Source organism: Dasypus novemcinctus, chromosome X, assembly GCF_030445035.2.
Source record: "Dasypus novemcinctus isolate mDasNov1 chromosome X, mDasNov1.1.hap2, whole genome shotgun sequence".
Classification (NCBI taxonomy): domain Eukaryota; kingdom Metazoa; phylum Chordata; class Mammalia; order Cingulata; family Dasypodidae; genus Dasypus; species Dasypus novemcinctus.
In genome coordinates, this window is record NC_080704.1 from 128,210,192 (window position 1) to 128,237,221 (window position 27,030).

The 27,030-nt window shown below is 37.6% G+C and overlaps 1 protein-coding gene across 4 annotated transcripts in view; it reads left to right on the forward strand.

Annotated features, from left to right (window-relative positions):
* The window catches only part of DOCK11 (dedicator of cytokinesis 11), a 207,467-nt gene that overhangs the window by 106,078 nt on the left and 74,359 nt on the right, over window positions 1–27,030 (forward strand). For 2 of the 4 annotated variants that reach the window (XM_058291220.1, XM_058291218.1), the window contains exons 17-32: window positions 758–942; window positions 1,034–1,099; window positions 2,771–2,863; window positions 4,865–4,988; window positions 8,479–8,600; window positions 9,113–9,199; window positions 10,099–10,188; window positions 15,281–15,399; window positions 17,057–17,126; window positions 17,207–17,332; window positions 18,156–18,227; window positions 19,430–19,576; window positions 23,315–23,398; window positions 24,205–24,316; window positions 24,822–24,860; window positions 26,487–26,665. In XM_058291220.1, the coding sequence (XP_058147203.1) occupies window positions 758–942; window positions 1,034–1,099; window positions 2,771–2,863; window positions 4,865–4,988; window positions 8,479–8,600; window positions 9,113–9,199; window positions 10,099–10,188; window positions 15,281–15,399; window positions 17,057–17,126; window positions 17,207–17,332; window positions 18,156–18,227; window positions 19,430–19,576; window positions 23,315–23,398; window positions 24,205–24,316; window positions 24,822–24,860; window positions 26,487–26,665 (1,715 nt within the window). The remainder of the gene's footprint in view (window positions 1–757; window positions 943–1,033; window positions 1,100–2,770; window positions 2,864–4,864; window positions 4,989–8,478; window positions 8,601–9,112; window positions 9,200–10,098; window positions 10,189–15,280; window positions 15,400–17,056; window positions 17,127–17,206; window positions 17,333–18,155; window positions 18,228–19,429; window positions 19,577–23,314; window positions 23,399–24,204; window positions 24,317–24,821; window positions 24,861–26,486; window positions 26,666–27,030) is intronic. The other 2 variants (XM_058291219.2, XM_058291221.1) reach the window with 1 other exon arrangement.

A 27,030-nucleotide genomic window follows, 5' to 3' on the forward strand; every position in this document is an offset into this window, starting at 1 on the left:
GATTTTCTATTACTATAATAATTAGAAAAACTAATCCAACAAAAATTACTGTGTCCTCAGGTCTGACTCTCCCTGGGTCTTCCTTCTCTGACAATACCGCTCTGCCACAAGGGCAGGCAGTCTTTAGAGTCTCTTAAATATATGAATAACCTTTCATACAGTGGCTACTTCAATAACATATGCTGCTAAACTTTTTTGAGGCTTTGTATTGTTCATGTTCTGGAGTATTGAATTTTATTATTGTTAACACATAAGGTCTGTAGTTTCAAAAGGCTTCCATTATTTAAGTGAAAAGTTGCACCTGTACCAAGTTAACTTTTTAAAAGCAACTCACCATGAGCTAATTTGAAGCATAAATTTACTGTTATTTCCCTGATAACAATAAAAATTTGCACTGAAAGCTAAATTGCAGCCACAGGGAGAAAAATGTAATGGATTTCTTTGCAGAGTTTAAATTTGTCAAAATTATGTGTTATGTTTGGCAAATCACTCCACTTGAAAATGAGAATGAAATAATAATCCATGTCTAATTTGCACGGCTCTGCTAAAATCAGCATTAGGCTGCTCTCTCTTGTCCTTTTAGGTTCTTAAAGTGTTTGTATGACTTTGTGTCAATCAATAAGAATTCCTTTTTTTTTCTTTTTCAGATCAGTCTTTGAGCGCACAATCCATTTGAACACAGTGTATTTTTATAAATGCAAGAATGTGTTAACAGTTGTTAAATTGTATTATCTTTGCTGTTTTTTTCCTACCGTAGATTGTATTACTTCTTCATATGTGCCCCTGAAGCCTTTTGAAAAGAATTGTCAAAATATTACTGTGGAGGTTGAAGAATTTGTTCCAGAAATGACAAAATATTGTTATCCATTTACTATTTACAAAAACCATCTGTATGTATATCCCTTGCAATTAAAATACGATAGCCAGAAAGCATTTGCAAAGGTAAGTAATGTAAACTATACATTTTGGAGTATAGTATGTTATTCTTAATATTCCAATTTTGTGGTTCATTTTGTATAATTAATCGTTTTAGGCAAGGAACATCGCTGTCTGTGTAGAATTCCGGGATTCAGATGAAAGTGATGCTAGTGCTCTAAAGGTTTGTTTATGATATTGATAAGCCTGTATGTTTAGTAGAATTAGAGATATTGGTACTTAGAAGTCTCGGTCTCCATGCTTAATTTGTTGAAATATCACAAATAAAATGTACTAAAGTGCCAAATGTAATATTTTCTTTTTCTATCCTTACACATTAACTGTAAAGGGTGAGTTAAGTAATAATAAATAATGAGTTGGGAGGACATACAGCTTTAAAAGTAGCTAAGCTGCATATATCAGACTTTCGCTTTTGTTCTACTTTTCTTTGCTCTGTCACTCATTCAGAAGGTCATTTTGTCTTATGAGCTGATGGTTTATAATGGTACCATCAGGGGTCTATAAACGCCTTTCTCTTTGAAACCTCAGCAGGCTTTGAGCCAACAGAAGCACATCAGGACTGCCCTGCTCTGAGATATGACTTCTACTCTGTGACTGGCCTAACGGGGCCCTCAAGCTTGGATTAGTGATCTATGGAAAGCATAATCTCAGTATCATCTGATACAGTGGTTCTTAAGTACCTGTCACTTCATGGTGCCTCTACGTGTTCACTCTTTGTAGCTGGATTTTACTTTTGTACTTCTGCCTCCTCATCAGAGGCCTGAATGAGAAGTCAGATCTAGCCATCACAGAGTGTTTAGTTGGCTCCCTCTTCTCTAGATTGAGTTGAGATCAGACAGATGGATTGCTAGTCTGATACGCAAACCACCTAGGGATAGAGGCTGGAATGCCCCCGACAAAGTCGTTGAATGGTTAATAGTCCCCACCTTTGGAAAGATTTTTTTTTTCACAGAAACGCCTAAGTTAAATTCAAGATTAGCTGGCTCAAATTAGGTATATTTTCTCTGGTGCTCCCTTCAGTGGAGATGGGAACAAATGTTCCTTTTCCTCCATGCAGTATCCTTTTATATATATAAAGGTTCTTAGGTTACCTCTTAGCAGTTTCTGCAAATTGCCTTCATAACCATGTTTAAGGAGAGTTGGATATGCACTCATATGGAGTCTCAGTTTTCATTTTTTAGTAGGCTGAGAACCTCACTCTGAAGTAACAGAGTGAGGTAATTAGTACCTTGGCTTGCTGGCTCCATATTCTTTGTTGAGCTTATTAGGCCTAGGAAAGTGAAAAACTCAAGCTAGAAATGAAATTGGATCTTTCTGTGGAGCCATAGAAAGCATTGCCCTTATTATATTGATATAACAGAAGGTAGTGATTTAAAAAAAAAAACATGGTTTATAAAGGGAGAGAACAATAAGCTGTCTGTAGAGTAATGGATGTTTAATTTTTAATTCCTATAAGCACTTGTTTCTGACTGCCTGGGGGGTGGGGAGTGTCGCTCTTATACTGAGAAATACAGATAGTGTGAAAGAAGTATTGAGAACATTTCCTTCCATACATTTCAAAGTGTTCGGCTGCTTACTGTCAGCCAGTTTGGAATTGTATTTCTTTGATGGCCAGAAGTTCTAAAGCATCTGCACAGCCAAGTTATACATTATCTGGAATGGTGTCTGGAGTGACTTGTGTAAATGATTCTGAATTTGATAGGCTCATGGTGAGAGCCAGTTGGACTTGGCTGTGGCCCTGTACTCACAGATGCCTCTAACTGTATGTGGTTTCCCTATCATCATATTTAAGGACCTGCATTTAGAATGGTGACTCTGTTTCCGTCCTTTGCAGTACATTTATGGAAAACCTGCGGGGTCTATTTTTACCACCAATGCTTATGCTGTTGTCTCACATCACAACCAGAATCCAGAGTTCTATGATGAGGTAAAAATGCATTATTCTGACATTTATAAAATGCAGTGGTTGCTATTTTTTTCTCCTTGAATCATTTCCATGATTTCATCTGCACTTTAAATCCCTGAGTATTTTGTTCCATGAAAAAATAAAATGTCACATCAGAGTAAAGGGCCACTACCTGCTTTTGGTACCCTTTGATGACAATGAAAGATTTGTCCAGGACTTTAAGAGACTCCCTGATTTGAGATAACAACAAAGTGGGATATAGACAGCAGACCAGAAGTAGGACTCTAACCCTCACTTTGGCAATCAGCTCTGTGACCCTGAGCAAGTCACTTCCCCTTTTGGAGTCTCCATTTCCTCAGCTTTAAAATAAGAAATTCAGAGATTTTCTGAAGGCCCTTCTAGCACTTACCATGTATAGTTGTGTGTAGTAGGGTACCACCTCTCCGTGAGTGAAATGTTTTGAGAGACCCAATGGCACCATTAGACCTCTAGAATTCTACTCACTACACAAAACCTCTCAGTACAAAGTAGACAAAGGTCTGCCTGTCTCCATGCTTCCCTTCAGAGGCTTCTCTGTCCTGCTGACCCTCTCTCTGCCTCTTTCTTTCTTCTCACTCCTCTGTCTCTACATCTTTGTGTACGTCTAAGAATCTGCCTTCATATCTCTGTCAAGCGTCTTCTAGTTTGTATCCAAATCTATAGACTGCTTTTATTCCTATATGTCTCCATGGAACCTGGATGTATGTCCTAGGCCAGACACTCTGCTGTTTCTGCTTCTCAGTCCTCATGTCTCCAATCCTGGCTTTGTCTGAAAGCATTCCCCGTGCCTTCATGATCTCTCCAGGTCCATCTGCTATTGTATGGGAAGCCTTAGGCCTCACATATTCCTTTTCTCAATCCAGTAGCTCTAATTTCAGGAGAAGGGGAATAGTGGTGCCTTGCATTTTTGCCACCCACAGAGGAAGTGTGCCCATATTTATGTGCAGCAGAGCATCAGTTACCCAGATGGTCAGGATGCTTTGAATTGGCATGGTGTGTGGTGATATATACCTTTAACAGAAATTAGTTTTTCACACCATTCCTTGTGTGAATGACAGTTGGACCAGATATATCCATCACCAAGCTGTTTCATTTGTCCATCTCTGTGACCAACACCAGTGACTACAGAAAACTTAATTACGTAGTAAGCAATCTCATTGTTCTTAGGATGTGTGAAATGAATAGACTTTTAAATTATTCACTATGTATTGACCAGGGGAGGCAGGGTAGAGGGGGGAGAGAAAGATAGTTTGCATATGTACCTTTATCTATGCATGCATGTGTATTATGATCAATATTTGTCTCAGCATACTTGCAGGAGGTATTAAAAACATTCATTGGGGTTCTGGTTGGAAAAGTACTTTGATATACTTTAATATAAGAATTAATTTTTAATTAATTTTTAGTACTAAATTCATATATCACAAGTGAGAATTTTTATCTCTTTATTCAAGCATAAAGTCTTATTTCCTCTAGAGAAGTTTATCTGAACTGTAATTGGTGGGTACTATAATACCATAGTGACTTTTTTCCATGTTTATTTGTAAAGGCTTAAAGTTTTTTTTTCATGCAAAAGAGATCAATGACTTAGGAAAAAGTAGCCTTTCAAATTCAGTGCACATTTGAAATAGATTGAAAGTCATGGACTCAGATTGAGTTACACAGCGTTCTTGGGCTGTAAAGATGTGGTTTTGATCCAGTGTTTTAGAAAACCCTGCTGCAAATTTGGGTCTAGTAGAATCCATTGGACTCTCTAGCCAAAAGTAATAGATCAGCTCTCAAAACCTGGGGGAATATTATTGTCAAACTGCAACTGACCAGAAAAGCATTTAGAATATATTTAAACTATATAAATATTACTTGGTCACTTGGCCTATTGCTTAGGAAGTATTTTTGGAAAGGTATGATAAAACTGAACTAAGTGTCTGACAGTGGGCTTGACAAAACAAACAAATGCTATGTGTAATTTTGCTGTCATTTCAGATTAAAATTGAGCTCCCTATTCACCTTCATCAAAAACATCATTTGCTTTTCACTTTCTATCATGTAAGTTGTGAAATTAATGCAAAGGGAACAACCAAAAAACAGGACACAGTTGAAACTCCAGGTATGTATGTGTACTCTTTAAATCTGTCTCTCTATGGCTATTTGAAAAGGAATTGTCTGGAATATAACCTCTTTTCATGAAGCTACAAACCACTGCTCCCCCTCAACAGAAAGTACCTTTGTGAGTTAAAAATTTCATTGGTAAAAGATGAAGGATGTGTTTACTTTATTATCATTTCTCCAAATACCATGTCCAGATGCTTGCCAGTGTGCTTAGACTAATATAAGCAACATAAAGTAAATTGCCGTTCTCAGAAACACATATTGTGATACACTATTATTATTTCTTTTATGTTGAATCGTCCAGCAATCAGAATTTTCCAGTTCTGCTTCCTGATGAAGAGGGAAGTGTGCCCAGAACCAGGGACATCTGTGAGCCTGAGGGAGGTTGGGGGCTGCTTGGTTCTAATGAGAAGAGAACATATTTAACAAACTTGAATATGCTTTATTAGTGAAGCAATAGGCATGGTCCTATTCAGCAAGATTTTAGATAAACTGATATGAAACATCCTTAGGAGAACATAGAAGGCTCTGTGAACGTGGCCTCTGTCACACCCAATATATAAATGTCAGCATGCTCTGATATTCAGATCTAGTCTAGCCTGGATCAATCCTGCATTCATTCATTCATTCACTCATTCATTCATTCAGCAACTATTTCTGCATATCCATTGTGTTTACGACTTTTTAGTAGGTACTAGGAAAATACAGAGGTGAATCAAACACAGATCTCATTTTCAGTGACCATATGATCTAAGAGGGCCTACATAAATAAATAATACATGACAGAAAGTGGTCATTACCAAGAAAGGGATGCTATGTGATTTCAGAGAAGAGAGAGTTATTGCATCAGCTGGTGGAGTGGGGCGTGGCAGGGAATCAGGAAAGTCTTTCTGGAGGAGATGGCATTTGAGCCAGACCTTAAAGGGTGGGGTTGAATTTTAGAATGCTGTGAAGGCCAGGAAGGTAGGGGACTCCAGAATGGAGGAATAGCTGTGCACAAAGCCGGAGTATTGAGGGGTATGTATAGGGAGCACCAAGTCGTTAAGTATGACTGGAGCACAGGGTGCTTGATGGGGAAATCATGAGACGTCATTTCGAAAGTTGGGAGTCAGAATGTGGAAGGCCTTGAATGCCAGGCTGTGGATTTGGTTTTATTCTGTCAGCAATATGGAACTATTGATGGGTTAGAAACACCACTGAGAGCCGCTCTTCAGGAAATTCAATCAGACAGCAATATAATGAGTAAGGTGAATTGGAATAGGAAAAGACTAAGGGAAAAAAAAGAAACACAAGGAAGGGGTACACCATGGCAGTAACCCAGGGCATATGGAGAAAAAGGGAATTGGAGAAGAAGAATATGGACTTGGAAAATGATTCACTGTTAAATAATTCAGCCCTGAAATTTCAAAACTAGATGATTGGAAAGAAGAAGTTATTGCCAGGAGCAGAATTGTGTGTCTGAATGATAGGTTTTGGACTAATGTAGAGCTTGAGGTGCTAGTGAGACATATGAGTGATACCCAGCAGGTAGCAGGACTGAATATTAGAAAATTGCCCCTGTGGATAGTGTGGTCCTGTTCTGTATCCCCAAAGAAGTTGTAGGTTAGTTCAGGGAAAGGGCTTTGAGGGTTGAGAAGAAAACGTAGCAGAACAATAAGAACCCATGACAATACCCCTCCTAAGAGGTAAATCATGGATTTCCTTATCCAAATCCTAGACATAAGTGGATAAGATGCTCAGTGGAGCGTGAGACAGTTATTCTGTATACCACTCCTCATTTTTAACTGTCTATCCTTTAAGTGGCTTCACATCTTTGAACCCGGATGGTATGCTTGACATTGTACTTTTACAGCTTCCAAGTGCTCTGTATGAGTTTTCACTAAGTGACATACTTGGCCGTGCTCTGATTAATTCACAGTACACGAGTGTTACCTAAGCAATTCCACAGAGACAGAAAGTAGATTAGGGGTAGGGGTTGTCAAGGGGCAGGGAAAATGGGCAATGACTTCTGACAGGTGTGAGGTTTCTTTTGGGGGTGATGAGAAAGTTCTGGAGTTAGTGGTGATGGATGCATGACTCTTCAAATATACTAAAAGCCATGGGATTGTACACTTAAATGGGTGAAGTGTGTGGTATGTGAATTATATCTCACTAAAAATTGTATGGGGAGAGATGTTGCTTAAAAACAAGAAATATATTTTCCTTTTATTTTCCTATTTTCTGGACTGGAAACCTATTCTCATTTGTCAAATTTTTGGTTTAACTACTTTTACAGAGTAGTTTTTAATGGTAGTTCTGCTCATGTTACTTTCCTCTGCTTTTTAGAAAAGAAAATATCTGGGTAAGCCATTCTGAAGTTGTGCTAGTAAAGATGCCCTTCAGGCATCATCTTTCAGTCTGTGAAAGCCATTTATTCCACTTAGGGAAAGCAACTTTTTGGTCTTCTTCTAAAACATAAGCACTTGCCAAGTTAAACACTAAACATGTGGATGAAAACATTTTAACCAAATTTATGTTGACTTCTGTATTTACAGTGTAAACATATACAAACACGCACACTCTCACACACAAAAGGAATTTTAAAGAATCAGAAAGCAGTGTTTTTAAAAAGTGCTCTAAGGTCAACACCCTTTCTCTTATGCCAAAACTTAGTCCAGACCAAACTTTTTTTTATAGCTGAGTTATAAACACTTGAAACCAAAAGTAGTCTCTATAATGGAAATACTGACACCACTCAACTTGAACAACACAGATGGCTCTGGCTTTTTGAGCTTGAACATGATGTGATGAGTTTTATAATAGAAAGCCAAGAGGTTCTTTTGAGTAGAACCATTAAGAAATATCGAAACTGGGGAAAATCTCAGTGGATTCAAGTCACAAACACAATGTCCTGGTTGTATTCTCCTATAACCTCTTTCTTCTGAAATTCAGGAATAGGATACTGTCTAATTTAATAATTTATGCCAGCTGCTTTATATAAATCTGGAATGTAATCTTGTCTCAAAACCTTAATATCCCCTTGTCCTAGAGTTGCCATAAGAAATTCTGGCACAGAGTGTTTGCTGATGAGAGGCTCTGCATCCTTAGTGTAAGGATGGTTGAGAGAAATCTGATTTTTAAAAAATCTACCAAAAAAGCCCCCAAATTATAAAGCTAATTGTATTGGTGCACTTCTTAATTTTAAAGTGTTTTCATATATTATTTCACTTTCTTCCAGTAGCTCCATGAGATGGAAAGACTATGTATGGTTATTCCCATTTTTATAGTGAAAGGAATGGAGTAATTAACATTTTAGTGGCCAGGTTAGGATTAGGAAGCAATCCAAACCCATTGTTCTTTCCCCATTATGCAGGATACCCAACACCTGGGCTCCCACATACAGCTTTCTGGAACCATCACCTCCCTGCCTTGCTCCCCAGCAGTCAGACATTTGTGTAGCCAATTACATTTGCTGTTTTATTTCTCATTGTCGATTATTGTCTTGGCAGTTGGGTTTGCCTGGGTTCCTTTGCTGAAGGATGGTAGAATCATCACATTTGAACAGCAGCTGCCAGTTTCAGCCAATCTTCCCCCAGGCTACTTGAATCTGAATGACGCAGAATCAAGAAGGGTAGGAAAATATATCTGCATTTGTTGAAGTAATCATGATTAAATGTTTTTAAAAATGGGATTCTGTTGGTCTGGATGATAATTTCCAACAGCGCTACTCAACATGGGGTCTGAGGACTGATAGCAGTCCACAATGAAAGTAAGTATGGAAAATAAAGAGTGTTTAGACACATTTATAGCAGTTAAAGTCATCTTAGGTTTGTTAAATCTAATAACAATTTTTAAATTGGGGCTCAGATTTTGTGTGTCATTTAAAAAAATTTTAAAAGTCATTTATTTGGTAATGCATTTTATTGTTACTTATAAAAGTGTCATCTACAAAGAATTAGAAATTAAAAATGACTTAGGGTACATTTATTCTAAATGCAGTTTATTTTCTCCAATAATTATCTTTGTGTGAAGCTAACACTTCATTTCTGAGAAAAAAGGTAGTCATACATAAAGGTATTGTATGTTGTTCATTTATCCATTGCTGTGTTGACAGAAACTCATGTCTGCATTTTCTTTTCATAGCAATCTAATGTGGATATTAAGTGGGTAGATGGTGCAAAGCCTTTGTTAAAGATGAAAAGCCACTTAGAGTCTACCATTTACTCTCAAGTAAGTTGCATCATCTGAATTTGTCAACTTTAATACCTGAATATATTTCTTGATTAAAATAGACTACATTCGATTCCTACAGCCCTAGATAAGTCGATTTTCTAACTAGTAATAATATTATTAATAATATGAATTTTAGAATAATTCTCAAATTAAAAAAATACTCTGATTACCAGGACTTTGAACCTCATAAAAGGTTCAAAAGGAATATGGAGGCTATTATCACCATTTATAGATGAAGAAACCGAGGTTATACAGATAATAATTAAAGGAACTAAGTCAAAATCCAAATTTTGTTATTCTAGTTCCTGATATAGTCCATACAGATAATAATTAAAGGAACTAAGTCAGAATCCAAATTTTGTTATTCTAGTTCCTGATACAGTCCATGCTGTTCCCAAAAGCAGTGTATGTAGATTCTATACAGCACCACCAGAGTCATTTAACGGTGAAGGGCTAGGGTAAAACTGAGCATTGAATGACTAAGATGATTATTCTGGTAATTCCCTGCTGCTACCTTTTCTTTACATGTCAGAACTCTATTCCTACTCATTTCATTAAAATATAGAGGCAGGCCAACTGGTCAGATTTACACTCTTCTTCATAAAATACACAGGTCAAAAAAGGAATTAAATGAATGTTTGACAAGTTGGGAATAAATTGTATCTGACCTGGTGTGCATAGGTACATGCCAAATTTACCTGATTTTGCTGCTTTGTGTGCTGGTCAAGAGGACTTTGGGGCACGGACACATCCATTGGTAGCCACAGCTAGATTCCCTGGGCATCGGGACACCTGAATAGCTAGATGTGCAAGATGCGGTAGCATGGAGAGGTAGAGAGTCTGCATTTGAGGATAATGAATCACATTTCATATGGCCATTTCCATCTGTTTTCCAGGATCTGCATGTGCACAAATTCTTCCATCATTGCCAGCTGATTCAGTCAGGCTCTAAAGAAGTTCCAGGGGAGCTCATTAAATATTTAAAGGTAAAGGAACCGCAGCTTTCTGTGAAAGGTTTGCTTTTCATGTCTTTCTGTTGCCACGTTTTGACGTGGAAAAAAACCTAACACTTTGAAATACTTTGGCTGTGTATCCTCAGGAGAACACTTTTCTATTATGTACTTTTCCATCTAGCAGTTGTTTGGAAGCAGACATCAGAGTTGGTACAGTAGGAAGAAAATGATATAGCCAAGGAGTCGACATCACATTTTTTAAAATCTCATGAAAGTGTTTATTTCAGTTCCATAAATGAATTTTTTCAGGTTTTTTCTTTTCCTGTTGACTGTCCAATAAAGTTGGAAGATACAGTAGGGAAAATGGCCAGGAGAAATGGGATCACTTTTGCTTGGAATAAAATGTGAAATGGCTCCCATGTCCATGAATGAAAGATTATCACAAGGGTCAGCTAAAGAGAGAAAGAAACATATTTGCTGCATGTTGCATAGGGAGGAGTCTTAAGGAATCCCTTATTTTATCAGATGTATAAGGAACCGAAGACTATTTACTCCCTATGTGCTAGGACTGAAGTGCACATTCCTAGAACTGCACTGATGATGGTTCTCTTCTACTGGTTGCTCCTTTAGTGAGTTAACCATGGCATGTCTGAGGAATTCTGATGTCAAATGAAGCTTCTACAGGATTTCCCTTCGGACATATGCTATTACTTAATGGTATTCTCAGGAAACAAAAATGTTCATGTCTTTCAGTGAGGTAGTATGGTATGAGATAAAATATATGTGAATTTGGAATAAAAAATTGAGTTTGGGTCCTAAACCTGTCACTAGCTCTGTGATTGACCTTGAACCAAGTTACTTAACTTCTCTGTGCCTTTGTCTCTTCATCTCTCAAATGAGGAAAATAATCATATCCATCCAGTAGGGTACTTGTAAGGATTAAACAACTGCCATAGAGTAATTATCCATTCATTCAGTACTCATATATTAGGGGATATAAGTGAAGAAAGGAAACAACTCCCCTGTTCTCAAGGAGTTTACTCTCTTGTGGGGGCAGATGGACCATAAACAAAATGATGGATAAACGTGGTATGTCAGGTGGTAGTGTTATGAAGAAAAACAGAATAGTGAGGGTAGACTAGAGAATGATAAGGGGATCCTGCCTTAAAGTGGTCAGAGAATCTCTCTCTGGTAAAGGGACATTTGAGCAGAGAACTAAAGGAAATGAGGGAGCCGGCCATGTGGATTTCCAGGGGAAGAATTGGAATCGCAATTATAAAGGCTCAGAGGAGCTTGGTTGGTGTGTTCAAGGAATGGCAAGAATTCTAGTGTGACCTCAAACAGAGTGATAGGAAGTGATATTGGGCGGCGGACTTGGTCCAGTGGTTAGGGCGTCCGTCTACCACATGGGAGGTCCGTGGTTCAAACCCCGAGCCTCCCTGACCTGTGTGGAGCTGGCCTAGGCACAGTGCTGATGGGCACAAGGAGTGCCCTGCCACGTAGGGGTGTCCTCCGCTTAGGGGAGCCCCACATGCAAGGAGTGCGCCGTGTAAGGAGAGCTGCCCAGCGCCAAAAAAAAAAAAAAAAAAAAAAAAAAAAGGAAGTGACATTGAGAAGATAGCTGGGGAGCTATAAGAACTCAAAAGCCCTGGTAAGGAGTTTGAATTGTATTCTGAGTGAAATGGAAGCTTTGCAGGGAGGAGTATCATGATCTGAGTTTTGTTTTAAAAGCTCATTCTGCCTACCATATAGAAAATACACTGTTGAAAGGCAAGGGTGAAAACAGGAAGACAGTCAGTAAATGGTGACCACTGCTGTTAGTTATCCTTAAAAAGTATAATTGTCACCTAACTTTCAAGTCCTTTCCTCTGTAATGGCTAAGAGAACTCCAGTTATATGTATGAATACTTTGTCTATTAAGGTCATTGGCTTTTTCATTGGGAAACTTTGTAAAAATTTTAATGGAATGGAAGGGAACAGAACTTCATTTTCATATACTGGTATTCTTACAATGGAAAAAAATGTATTCATATTTATGTTTTTAAGGGTGTGGATTTTATGATGTTTCTATGACCTATGCTTGCCCTCTAGTGGCAGTGAGTGAAATGCTATGTGATTACAGAAACAGCCAAGCCTTAGGTATGGAATGTTAGTATTAAAGGGGATTCTAGAGTTCTTTTTATACATGAGGAAACTGAAGCAGCCCTAGTAGATGTGACTTGCCTGTAGTCATTCAATCTGGTTAGTAGCAGAGCTGAGCTGAGCCTGTGACACATGTCTTTTGATTCCTAGTCCTGCATTTTTTCTACCAGGCCTTGCTATCTATTGTGCCTTTACATAGCATTGTTTCATCAATTCATTGAACATCTGTTGCGGTCTTATGTATTTAGTATTTTCCTAAATGCCGTGGGGCCTGCAGAGATTAACTTAGGGTCATTGTCCATAGAGATCTTTACAACCTGAGTGGAGGGACAAGACACACATAAGTTCAATGGCAATGTAAGAAAGCAATACAAATACCATTCCCAAACAATACGTGATTAAATGTCAGATGCACAGTACAGACTCTTAAGTCCTAAGGTTTCAGTGAATCAAGAAGCCATTGTAGTCTAGAAGGCTCCTTAGCTTTATTTACTCTTTGGTTCATTCATTTATTTAGTCATTCACGAAACGTTTATTGAACACATACTATGGGCCAGACATTTTTCTGGGTCTGGGGAATATAATGGGGAGCAATTCAGACAACATATCTGTTCTAGTTGGGGGTAGACAGATAATAAACAACTGATTTTTAGATAGCAATGGGTGCTGTGAAGAAAATAGAACAGGTTAGTGGGATCCAACATGATTGGGAATGCATTCTAGACAGAGTTATCAGGGAAGGCGTGCCTGAAGGGATGACATTCAAGTTGAAAAGAAACCAATGAGAGGAAGACAGCCATAAATAAAAAAGCGGTGTGCAAGGATGACAGAATATTACCACAGGTACAAACATCTTGAGATGGCACACTTTTTAAAGGGCAGGGGAAAAAATGATGTAGCTAGAACAGTGTGAGCAGTGAGGAAGTTGTGGCATGAGATGAGTTTGTAGAGATAGGCAGGGTCTGTGTAGGCATGGGAAGCCTTTGACAGTTCTTCTGTTAGTGGTTTGGTTTGGTTTTAACAAGAGGAAATGACGTTATCTAATTTGCATTTCAAAAAACACTCTGCTGTGTTAAGAATAAATTATAGAGGCCCAATACTGGTAGCAGGGAGATAATTCTACATGAAATGTCTATCTCTCTTTTCTGCCCGGTATTATCCTATTTATCCTTTAACCTTCCTCTTCTCTGAAGCCTTACCTGGCATCCTCCACCCACTCACAGACTTAGTTGTTTCTCCCTTTATGTATTTTGTACATGCCTCTATTGTACTATATTTACAGTTTGTATTGCAATGATTTAGTTCCATGTTGTCTTCTATAGGCTGTGAACTGCACGATGGTGGAAACCATGCCTTTTTGATGTGCTTGGCACATTGATAGTTCATTTATTACAGCTCTGTTGGACGTTAAATGAATGGCCTCACTGAAATGGAGGTTTGAACTTAACTTGGAGGGTGGCTACGATTTGGGGAAAAAACTTTGAGTAAAGGCATAAATGCATCTGTGATATATTCAAGAAGTGACTACACCAGTTTGACCTTGTGGAGAGATGAGAGCTCAGGCCGAAATGTAGGTTGTCTTAAGTAACTTAATCTCCTAGGTCATGATTTTTCCACTTTCACACTGCTGACATTTCAGGGAAGATAATTCTTCGTTGTGGGTCCTGGTATGTTTAACAGCAATACTGGCCTCTATCTGCTAGCTTCAAGTTGTGACACCTAAAAATGGCTCCAGACATTGTCAAATGTCCAGTGGGAGGACCAGAGCAAAATAGCTTCTGGTTGACAACCACTGCCCTAGGTAACAGGTAGCAAACAAATCTCAGCAGGAGGTGGCCTAATGTCACCAGTATTTGAGGAAGATTAATTTGGAAGTTAGAGTTGGATGTATTGGGAGTCAAGAGAAACTGAACAGAGACATGCTAGAAAATTGTTATACTGTTATACTGTTTTGGTTATAAGAGGTTCCTGAAAAGGGGTGATAGCTTTGAGGATGGAAGAGAAGGGAGCAAAAGGAAGGGACAATTTGAAGGATAGCCCATGAGTTCCTTGAGCTAGAGATACTGCCTTATACATCTGATTGAAGAGAAGCTGCACTGAAATCTCATAGGATGATTCAAACGTTGCCGATAGTGTCCTGAAAAGGGGTAGTGGGAATAAGGATGGAAAGATGGGGTGCAAAAGTAAGGGAGATTGTGAAGGATAAATTGTGAGCTCCTTAAGTCCAGAGACTTGTTTTGTCCATCTCTGTTTCCCTTAGCACTCACATCGAAGGAGAAGGTGCTCAGCCAGGTTGATTTCTTTCTTTTTTGGGGGTTGGCTGGTTGATTAAGTGAGTGAAGGAATGGGGAGAGAAGAGGCATTTTTTTAAAACAAATTTTGTTCTTTGTATCATTTCTATGTACATAGGAACACATTTTTTCCTTTATGTTGTTAATAACAACATACCTATCATTAGAGATAGTGTTAACACTTTGGAGAAATGTGATATGAATATGTTAGAGTGGAACACTACTTAGTTCTGTAGACGGTATAAAGCCAATTACATATAGAAGTGCTTTCTGTTGAGTCCTATTTAACTTCTCACTAGATTAACTGTTGCCCCACATTTCCTCCGTAAAAATACTAAATGCTGGGGGCTAGTAGGCTAGTTTCCAGTACCTCCAAATTTGTCTGCTCTGCCCCAATGGAGTATTTATTCATTAAGAGTCAGGTGTCTTTATTCCCAAACTTGTTTATCCCAGTTGTGCTTGTTATCTTAAGTAAAGAATTTAATTAAGTATTAAATAAGAAAATCTGAGTACAAAATTCAGGGGTGGATAAAGTAATTAACAAAGCAAAGTCTCCTGTCCCATGAAGCGCACATTCAAAGGTGCCTGTATCCTAGTGAATATATTTTTCATGATTTATTTTTTTTTTTGCTGTGCTTCACGTTTGTAAATTATATTTGTTTGTTTTCATAACTAATAATGACTTATTTTAGTGTTTGCATGCCATGGAGATCCAAGTCATGATACAGTTTCTACCTGTAATTCTTATGCAACTCTTCCGAGTTCTCACAAATATGACCCATGAAGATGACGTTCCTATCAACTGCACTATGTGAGTTTTGGTGTTATACAAAGAAGCACATTTTGTTTTCTTTTGAGTGTCTTCGTTTTAAATATCAATTTATCTTCCAAACAATAACCCAAAAGTTAGAAATCTATTTATCAGTTTTCTCTAGTTTCATGCTTCTCAGACTGGGGAACTTGTATCCCCAGGGATAGATGGTATCGGAAGTCACAGTGTAAAGTTGATGTATTTTCCTCCACCAGGAGTTCTAAAGCTTTGTTGCACGTTAGAATTACCTAGGGAGCTTTGAAAATGTCTATGCCCGGACCACACGTCATACCAAATAAGTCAGAATCTTAGGCATCTTTTTTTTTTAAATGTTTCCCCGGTGATTCCATAAAGCAATGGAGTTTGAGAGCCATAGCCCTAAACCAGTGCTGTCCAATAGACCTTTCTGCAGTGGGAGAGATAGTCTACCCTTGTGCTATCCAGTATGGTAGCCTCTAGCCACATGTGGCTATTGAGCACTTGAAAAGTGACTAGTACAGCTGAGGAACTGAATTTTTACTTAATTTTAATTTAAATTTAGATGGCCACATGTGACTAGTGGCTCTTGGCATTGATCAGAACAGCCCCCAAACCATCTATTTTTACTTGAAAGAATAAGGGAGTGCTACTTTTTTATATGGAAACAAGCATGGGTATATTTTAGAGTAGAATGCAAAGTGCATCTGATTTTTGAAATGAAAACAGCAGACCTCAAAGAAATTGTGAACTCAGGTCTGAATGTTTCTGGCTTTTCTGCGTCTGCTGTTGCCACAGCCTCTCTCAGTAGACCTCAGTCTACACACACCTGTGTAATGTTTGTTCTCCTTTGCCATTGGGGGTTGTGTGGTTGAAAATCTAGGAAGCATTACTGTAGTTCAGTGCCTTGCAAAGTGTGATTCCCAGACCCACAACAACAGTATTACCTGGAAACTTACGTAAAATGCCAATTATTGAACGTCACCCCAGACCTCCAACATCCAGGACTAGGCACCAAGCATTCTGATACCAAGCACCTATCTCCAAGTGATTCTGATCAACATTAAACGTTGAGAAGCTTTGAAAATGTCTATACCCAGACCACACTTCATATCAGATAAGTCAGAATCTCAGGCATCTTTTTTTTTTTTTCAAATGTTTCCCAGGTGATTCCACAAAGCGATGGAATTTGAGAACCATTGGAAGTTAAAACTTTCTATGAGTTTTTTTTTATTTACCTCCAGTTTTAGTTCATATCATTGTATCTGTCCTGTCTCTCCCTCCCCTTTGCCTGTTTCTGTTGACATGCTTTTCATTTTATCTTTATGTTTTCCTTTTAGTCTGACTAGAGGGAATTTCAATATTTACCTTTTGAAGTCTTTTACTGCACAGTAGCTATGGCTGTACTTAAAATGTATACAGAGGTTTTAGAAACGAGGTGAAACACCTGGGTTGTCCAAACAAGGTATCCTTTTGAACCAGAAACTGCATTTTACAAGGCCCTCGGCTGTTAGACACGGAAATCATTGCTAGATGCAAACTACCGTTACACCTAATACAATTGTCCACACTTTTAATATTCAAGCAATAATAAATATTTAGGGTTAGAAATGATCTTATTTAACAAACTATGGTAATTAATTGTAGCACGACATACTGACTTTTGTGAATGTTGTTTCAGGGTTCTCTTACATATTGTATCAAAGTGCCATGAAGAAGGCTTGGATAATTATTTAAGATCCTTCATAAAGGTTTGTGGAGTAAGCTTTCTTTCTGAGCAACTTGTTTTATCTGACAATTTTATCTCACAGTTCATTTTTTTGGTTTGTAGTATAACTTCCGACCTGAAAAACCAAGTGTTCCTCAGGCCCAGCTGATACATGAAACCCTGGCTACTACGATGATAGCAATATTGAAGCAGTCTGCAGACTTTTTAGCAATAAACAAACTGCTCAAGGTAAGGAAACAGAACACAATGGGAAAACACTCCTCTTCCCTCAGGTTTTCCACACAGTCTTCCTTCTCCACCCTCCCCACCCCCTGCTCTCAATCCGTTGTGTCCTGGAAGGAATTTTGAATCATACAGACCTGGGTTAGGATTCTGTATCTACTGCACACTAGTTCTGTGACCTTGGACTAGTTATTGAGCCTTGTCGTGCCTCCAATTCCTTACATTTCTAAAATATAAGTAAAGTATTTAACACAGTTTCTGGCACATAGTAGGCACTCAGTAAATGGTAGCTCTTATTATTGTCATTTTTATTATATCTCTTACTACTAGTAGAATTTCAGTTTTCTTAGGATATAGCTGCTTGAGGCTTCCCTGTACCCTTCAAATTATCCTATGCAGGCTACACATACCCTACTTAAGCTGACTCCAATGTTGTACTATAGGCAGGATTGACCAACACTGAGTGTAGGCAGTAATAAGATTGTATGTAGAAAATTTAAAAACAATAATAAAATCAACTAAAATTTGGCCTGCTCTTTATCACCATGTACAGGAAATTCGAAATAATGTCAGAGATAAAATAACCCTTCTCACTGGGGCAGGCATTTCCACACACCCTTTGTGTATCACCAGTGGGCCCTGAGGTACAATATTACCTTTTCTCTACAACAACAATTTGGAAGTATTCTGTGGGACACTGATAGTGAGTTGGGCTCTTGTGAAGTTGCTGTTAAAGTTCAGAAACTAGTTCCGTATTGATTTCTCATACTAAGCTTCAAAGATTTGGGTAACTATTAAAAATCGATTTTTATCTATTTATATGTTTTAGTACTCATGGTTTTTCTTTGAAATTATCGCGAAGTCGATGGCTACATACTTGCTGGAAGAGAATAAAATTAAGGTAAGTAGACTCTAGAATAATATTTAAGATGGACAAAGAAAGCTAATTTTAATCAAAGATAGCTATGATATGTAAATCCTCTTTTATATTTAAGGGCTCTTTATATAAAATGTTGCCCTTAGCTACCTTTTAAACTTTGCTTACCAAAAAATAAAAAAATGATGTATTGCATAATCTGAGGTCTTTACAGTTCATATATTTTCACAGTCTAATCTGCAGAGACTCTTCCACATGGATTCTTTCTTAAAATTATTTACCGCTAAAGCTTATTACCTTTGAAGCTTGGCCTTTGTGTTGAGGTTAAAACATGTCTATGATGATATGCATGATGGTTTTGTAAGTTCACAACTTCTGTAATAAAAATATATTTTAAAAAATAATAAGGTGAGTTGGGGGAAAACACACCAAATGTAAGATATGGACTAGAGTTAGTAGTAAGGTTTTGACAATATTCTTTCATAATTTGTAAGAAATGTTTCACAGCAATGCAACATGTTGGTAGTGGGTTGATGCATGGGATCCCTATACAATGTTAGGCATGTTTGTTTTGTAAGTTCACAACTTTTACTATACACTTACTGTTTATGTTCATGTACGAATAATATACTTCAATAAAATTAAATATATATATATAATAGCTATGTTGAAAATATTTATTTGGAAGTAGAGCAAGTACCAAATCAGAAATAACCTTTTTCTTAGAAAGGTCTAAGTAATATACAATAGATGTGTTCCTGAAATGTAGTGTATATGTTTAGTTGTCTTTTAAAGTTGTTTTAAAGGTACAAAGAAATCGTAGGAAACTTAGGCAAATGAAGTAAAAAAATTCACCTCATGTTTTTCTTTTTTAATCGGATTTTTCGTAGATTGGTTTACTGAAATTGAGATGCATGCATACTCTGTGTGTCAGGAAAAACAAGGAATGAAAAACTGAGTTGTGTCTGCATTTCAGGAATACAGTATTCCAAAGTTGGGTTGGAATGACCCATTTTTGCTAATAATTTCAGTCAGTTATATTATTAGGGGTCCAGATAATTCCTGTAATGCTGTAGGATAAAGAAAATGTTGAACTAGTGATACTATTTTTAAGTTGGGAGATAGATTATACTTCAGTGAAAAATGATGTTTATATATAATATAAACATGAAAGTTGATTCAGACCTTTTGGAACTCTGATTTTTTCTATGCCTATTTAATTTAAGCTTCCCAGAGGCCAGAGATTCCCTGAGGCATATCACCATGTCTTACATTCACTGCTTCTTGCGATAATTCCACATGTGACCATTCGATATGGAGAAATTCCCGATGAATCCAGAAATGTCAATTACAGTTTGGCTAGCTTCCTGAAGGTGAGTTAAAGGCAGCCTTAACATGGTAAAGAACTGTTCATCACTGATAAAATCTTGAAATCGAAAGAAAAAAATTACCCATGTTCTAGAAACTGAGATCTTTATAATGCTGCTAGAGAAATGCTTTTGACTGAATTGATCTTTCCAAATTTGATTTTCTTCCCCCCTGAAATGGCTACTTAGCTAAATCACAAGTCCCACACAGGTTGCTTGGCCAGGAGACACATTTTGTTTTATGCAATGTTTTTTAAAGTATTTATTTTGAACACCTTTGGATGGGGCATGTACTTTCTAGTTTACCACAGACCACTCCTTAGTATACCCTTAACCCTCTTTATACATTTAAATCACTTCTCTGACCCTTATGGGCCTTTCGGTTTGCAATTCTTTAACTTTTAAACCAACCTGTTCACTGATTTTAACTATAGTCTACGTGTTAGTAATGTATGTTAATGAAAATTAATTTTGGTCAGTGGAGTTATTTCATTTGTGAAATGCCAAACATTCCTATGTTTATGAAAGACATTTTTCATTGTTATATTCTGCTCGTATCAGTATGCAAGGGGGAATGCTAGAATGCAATTCTTTTATAAAGTGGGGAACACCAAGATTTGGTTTGTTGCAGAGGGCAGGCATGGGTTTGTAATGCAATTAGGTTTTACTTCTTTACACTCCTCTCAGCTCTTCATCATCTGTCAACCTTATATTAATAACCTCATGGTTGGTAATTCATCCAAGCAGTTTGTGTTTTTTTTTTTAAATTTTATTTTATTTATTCATTAAAAAAAATATATTACATTAAAAAAATATGAGGTCCCCATTCACCCCCACCGCCCCCACCCCACCACTCCCCCCACAGTAACACTCTTCACCATCATCATGACACATCCATTGCATCTGGTGAGTACATCTCTGGGCATTGCTATACCCTGTGGCCCGTCATCCAAGCAGTTTTAGTGTCCAACTTTTGTTTTTTAATTTAAAAATGCACACATAGGTTTAAGATCTCCAGATCATGTTCTTCAGGTATAAGACTTTCATTTGTCAGAAATAAAATAAAGATTTAACACTATGCTTTTTTACATATGCTTTTGGGGGTATTAAAAAATGAGCATCCCCATATCTTTTTTTTTTTTTTTAGGGGGCACTGGGGATTAAACCCAGGACCTCATGCATGGGAAGCAGGTGCTCAACTACTGAGCTACATCCACTCCCCGATGAGAGTTGGTTTTATCTTTTTTTTTTTTTTTTTAAAGATTTATTTATTTTATTTTAATTCCCCCCCCTCCCCTGGTTGTCTGTTCTTGGTGTCTATTTGCTGCGTCTTGTTCCGCTTCTGTTGTCCTCAGCGGCACGGGAAGTGTGGGCGGCGCCATTCCTGGACAGGCTGCTCTTTCTTTTCACGCTGGGCGGCTTTCCCCACGGGCGCACTCCTTGCGCGTGGGGCTCCCCCACGCGGGGGACACCCTTGCGTGGCACGGCACTCCTTGCGCGCATCAGCACTGCGCATGGCCAGCTCCACACGGGTCAAGGAGGCCCGGGGTTTGAACCGCGGACCTCCCATATGGTAGACGGACGCCCTAACCACTGGGCCAAAGTCCGTTTCCCGGTTTTATCTTTTGTTTTTTGTTTTTAGGAGGTTACCAGGGATCAAACCTGGGACCTCATACATGGGAAGCAGGTGCTCAACCACTTGAGCGACATCCTCTTCCCCCATATCTTTTTTTTAGTTTAACTTTTTATCATGGCATATAACTCAAAATTTCCCCTTTTAATCACTTTCAAGTGCCATATAGCTTTTCAAATTAAAATAAGGATGAGATTATCTCTCTGAAATGTAAAGTTTCAGTATCTTTACAGGAGTTTGAACATAGTTGATTTAATAGAAGTAATTCTACTTAATTCAAGTCCACAACCATTTGCCTGTCTCCTGTGTGGTGATTCAGAAATGTGAGAGGCTGTTTCTGTAATCATGTTCAAATACATAGAAGATAAAATGTGATAACTCTTATAGCAAAACTGCACAATAAAATAGGAAAACAGAAAGGGAGAGATTATGCCCAGGAAGTATGAACAGAGACTAGAAGAATGAAAAGTTCCCCAAAGTGTGAGGGTTGAGGGTGTTATAGCCAGAGTCCACAGGCAAAGATGAGACGCATGTTCAGAAATTGTTTAGGGACGAGTGAGAAAGTTACTGTGTGGAAATTTTAGAATGTGTGGAGAAAATGCTAGAAAGGCCATCTGGTGCCAGATTATGCCAGGCTAAGGAATTTAGGTATTTTTATCTGTGTACAATGAAGAATCCCAAATATTTCTGAGAATAATTCTATTTCTGGTATAGTGGATGAAGTAAAGACAGGACCAGAGTCAGTGTGTCAGGTGGAACTCTTCCCTACCTTTCCAGGTGGCACTGATCACCCCTTCTGTTCACCCCTCCTTTACATACTTCTCTCATTCTTCTTACTGCACTGTATTTTATTTGTTTATTTGTCTTCCCGAGTGGAAAAGAATAAGGACCTTGCCTTATCTTTGTTTTTCTCTAGAATGTAATGCATTGTCTCAAACACAATAGATCCTCAAAATGTTTTTTGGGTGAATGAATAAATTAATATTAGCCTGCCTCAGTAAACCAGGTGAGAGGAGATGAGGGTCTGACCTAGGGCAGTGACAGTGGAAGTTGAAGAGAGAGGATGAAATGTGAGATGCATACAACTGGTGAATCAAATATCAGGTTCCTTCTCTTTCACTGGAATATGCTAGGCCCTATGGAGACAATAAAGAAAAATAAGTTCCTTTTGTCCTATCTAGGTGAGAACCTAGAAAAATGATCATTAAGATGCAGTCGTGTAGAATAAAGTGCTTAAAGGAACCTGTGAAGCAAGGTGTTTGGGGAAGATTGGACTTCTTTGGCAGAATCTTAAGGAATGGGCAGGATTAACTATTAGTGCTGATAGACGTGGCATGAGCAGAGACCCAAAGAAGGGAATATACAGGGCATCTTGAGGGGGATAATAAGATGAGTTGTACTGGGGAAAAAAGCAGAAGAAAACAGATTGGGACTAGATTGTGAGTGTCCTTGAATGCCAAACTAAATAAATTGTTTGACATTATGTTAGAGGCAATAGGGAAATGTTGCAAGGTTTTGGGCAGAAGAATGAGGTGATGATGGCTAGGATTTAGATTAATCTGGAAGTAATTAGATGAATGGAGAGAGCAGAGGTATGAAGACCACTTAGGAGGCTAACTGCATTTCAGTTGCAATGTAGTGAGAGCCTTAACTAGGAGAATGACAGCAAGCAAATATGAATAACTATTAAGGTTATCACCAAGGAAGAATGTTTCAACAGGCCAAGACTTCAAGGACATAGTAAAGAAACCATCCCTCCCACCCTACCCTTTTGGTCTGAATTGAAACCCCACTTTCAATAGCTAACTTCTAGCGCTTTGGACTTTGAGGGTTGACCAAAATATGAGGTAGTGTAGCTGAATACATGTGTGTGTGTATGTATGTATGTGATTATATCTCTTGTTATGAAAATTGTACAGTTGAGCCCCAATTCCAACAGTGTTGCTCCTTAACTCTTAAAGATCACCTGAAACTCTGAAATGATTATTCCATTATCTGTAAAATGGAAATGGTCATCACCTTAGTTTGGAACACATTTTTTTTTTAACTTGTACTTGAGAGACTTTTAGAGTTATGTGGCCTAACAGTTCATTTTTATTTGGTTTCTGTAGCGCTGTTTGACATTAATGGATAGAGGATTTGTTTTCAATTTGATAAATGACTATATATCTGGATTCAGCCCCAAAGATCCAAAGGTGAGTTAAGGATGTTTACTGGATGTGAGACATTAGAGCATGAGACCAAAGATGACATTTTTCCTTCTCCAGAGGCTTTGAAGCTACTGTTTTTATTGGATCCATTGAATACAGCTATACCTTAAAGCACGGAATGTTGAATAGTACTTGAAGTAGGTCCCCAAGACCACTCACATGTTTGCTGATTCACTAGGACTCACAGGACTCAACATGTAGTCCTCTTCGTGGCTAAAATTCATCACAATGACACAGCGAGGATATTCAGCCAGATCTGTAAAGGAAAAATACATCAAGCAGAGTGTGTAGGAACCCATGCACAAGCTTCCTAAGCGCGCTCCCTCCTGTGAAGACTCATACAGAGCACACCTTCCCTCTAGGAGTGAAAATGCAGCCACATTTTTGCAGTGTTTCTGTTCAGGAAAGCCCGTTTGAGACTCAGAGTTCAGAGCTTTTATTGGAGGCTGGTCAAAATTTCAGACTCCCAAAAGGAAAGCAGGAGTTCATCTTAAAATCACATTGTTTGTTCAAATAGTCTAAGCAGGCTGGCACAGCAGGCACAACTTTATCATGTAGGGAACGTTTCAAACTCCCAATTTCCCAGATGTCAGCCAGGGACCAACCTTGTAAGCAATCTTTTTTAAGGATAGCAGTCTCAGGCAGACTGTGTTAACTTTTTCCTGCATAGATCATGGCTTACATAAGGTATGCATAGAATATTAAAAACTTCTGTTGTGAAAATTAATGGTCTGTATTAAATTATTAAAATCGTAAATGACTACTCTGAGTTAATATATAATTTCTTTTAGGTCTTGGCTGAATACAAGTTTGAATTTCTGCAAACAATTTGTAACCATGAACATTACATTCCTCTGAATTTGCCAATGGCATTTGCAAAACCTAAACTTCAGAGAGTTCAAGGTATATATTTTCATGTTCCATCATTTGGAATTGTGGTTTTTTTCCTCTCTTTTTTTTTGCTAGTGCTAGTTTAGTATAATATTTTCTAAATAAACCTATCAAACTTGATGGTAACCTCAGAATTTTTACTATCTGAAGATAGATTCATTAATGGTATTCTGCATTTCCTTCATAGTGGGAGTGATAGCATTCATAGTGTGAAGAAATCGGGTCTGTTACATAGATTGCTGCTTAAACACAGATGTCAGGTACTAGTAAAATTGCTCTCTGTGGTAGTGTTTGCAGTCTTATGTGAGACTAAATTAAGGGAAAAATACACTTCTGCTGAAAGTAGCACCGAAAGAGAAAGATAAAGGCAGAGTAAAATAGTAACATGTATGTATTAAATTTATGAAATGCCTTCTGTTATCTCCATTGCTAGTTTTATTGAATGCTTTGTTGTGTAGCACTATTCTTATGTTACTATGTTTTTTATTTGTCCCTTTTCTTTTCATATATTAATTAGATTTTTTTTCATTTGCTGTGGACCGTTTGACTTCAGTAGGTAGGTTTAACTCGGTTCACTCTAAATTAGTTTGCTTTCTTTAAAAACAATTGATTTGATGAATGGCTAAGATGGATGGGGGTTTTGTTTGCTTTTCAAATCCTCCCTAGCCGAAGGAGGCTTTAGTTAATATATCCAGAAAACCTAGGAGGCAGTGTATTTGTTTACTTAAGATTGAGTGTTGCTGGAAGAATCAACTTGAAAATGTCCATCCTCAGAAAACAAGCCATGCAAACCAGCCAGAGAGCGAGAGTTGGGAACAAGAGGGTAGCTGCTCTTTAAGTGTGTGCCATCTCTCCCAGACTTGCCTCCCTTCTCTCTGACCCTGTTGAATGATTAGTAGGCCACCATTTTGAAGACCACTTGGTTGGATTTATTCAAAGCTCTGAAGTAGAAAATTCATTACCGTTTGCAAAATCAACCCCATAAGGCCACCTGAGTTAGTTAAGATTGGCCTTCGGGCATAGATAGTGTCGGGGATTCAGAAAAGAGCATGGCCAATGGCAGGAAGAAAATCTCCTGTCTTGGTCCCTAGCAAAGTATCTGTTTGGGCAGTGGTTCTAGCGATGGAATCACAGTCAGTAAAAATGGAGACAAAATACTTAAGAACTCAAGTACCCCTATTCAACCACCCCCTTATAAGATTCTGAGCAAGTATAGCTCACATACTCCCCAGTATTTATTGAGAGCTAGGAAGAATTCAGGGAAAAGAAAAGAGATGTGGGCAGATAGATTACCAGGATTTAGGATTAAAGCAGACTGTTAACAAGCAATTATTAACCCTACGCTGTATCCGTACCATTATATTAAGAGGTGAAGAGGCCACACAAAAAATTAAAAATATATATGTCTTTCAGCTTTATGGCCTAACTAAATTAAGAGGTAGGGGAGAATAAGGATAGTAGAAATCTGTTACAGAAATCACTAAAATTCATCACAGTCCCTTCTGAGTAGATAGTTATAAGGCAAGTTATAATACCCCAGGATATTACGAGCTGGGATTTAAAATGGAGTGAGGATCTAAAAAGGAGTAAAAGACAGTTTGAAGTGGTGATGTTATGAAATAAAATATTTGTATGTGCATGATGATAAAGTGGAGTGAGATGAGGCTGCTTTTTCTTATTATTCTTGTATCATTATTCTTGTATCCCATGTATATATTCAGGCCAATATGTAACTTACTAAAATAGGCAATGGTTAATAATGGTCGAATGATTCAGTTGGCTAGGCACTTTATAAGTATAAGCAGATAATAAAGTATAGTTGTATCAAATTATTCATATTTATAGTTGTAACTTAATCCCTTAAGATACAAAAAATGTCTTATGACATTGCCAAATATAGAATTCTTTCATTCAGAATTCTATCCTAAGATTTTTAAGAGTTAAAAAGAATCTTGGAACTATCTTACTGACTGAAATTAGCATATAGCTCTAATTATTAGAGTGTTCCTGTGTTATAGAAATTGACATGCTCAGTCTATATGATAAAAGAATTGTTCAGATTATTCATAATGAAATTATTATTCTTGATAACATCGTATATTACTGAAGAAATACAGCATTTTAATTTAAAGCAATTTTACAATAATTGTATAAACTGGTTTTAAATTTCATTGTACTACAGATTCAAATCTTGAATACAGTTTATCAGATGAGTATTGCAAGCATCACTTCTTGGTTGGTCTACTTCTGAGGGAAACCTCCATTGCTCTTCAAGACAATTATGAGATCAGATATACAGCTATCTCTGTCATAAAGAATCTTTTGATAAAACATGCATTTGATACTAGATACCAGCACAAGGTAAGGGTGCCCATATATGCATCAGTATCACATTATTGTATTTCTACTAAAATTTTAAATTTAAGATGAAGTATCCATTAAGGAACATAATGTGAGCACTGATGAAAACTTATTTTTATGTAAGATTTGTTTTGGTTTCAAATAATTAGGTTTTAAAAATACCGTTCAGTTACCTGTTGAAGAATACTGTTTCTTATCACATTTAAAGAGCATCATAACTGCTTTGTGACTTATTATATAAACTAATTATGATTTTTTAAAAAAATCATATAGATTTGTAGTCATGCATACTCTCTCAAATATATACCTTAATTTGGGCTGAGTATAAGTATCCTAATATAGTTGTTTCCTCTTTTTAACCAAAC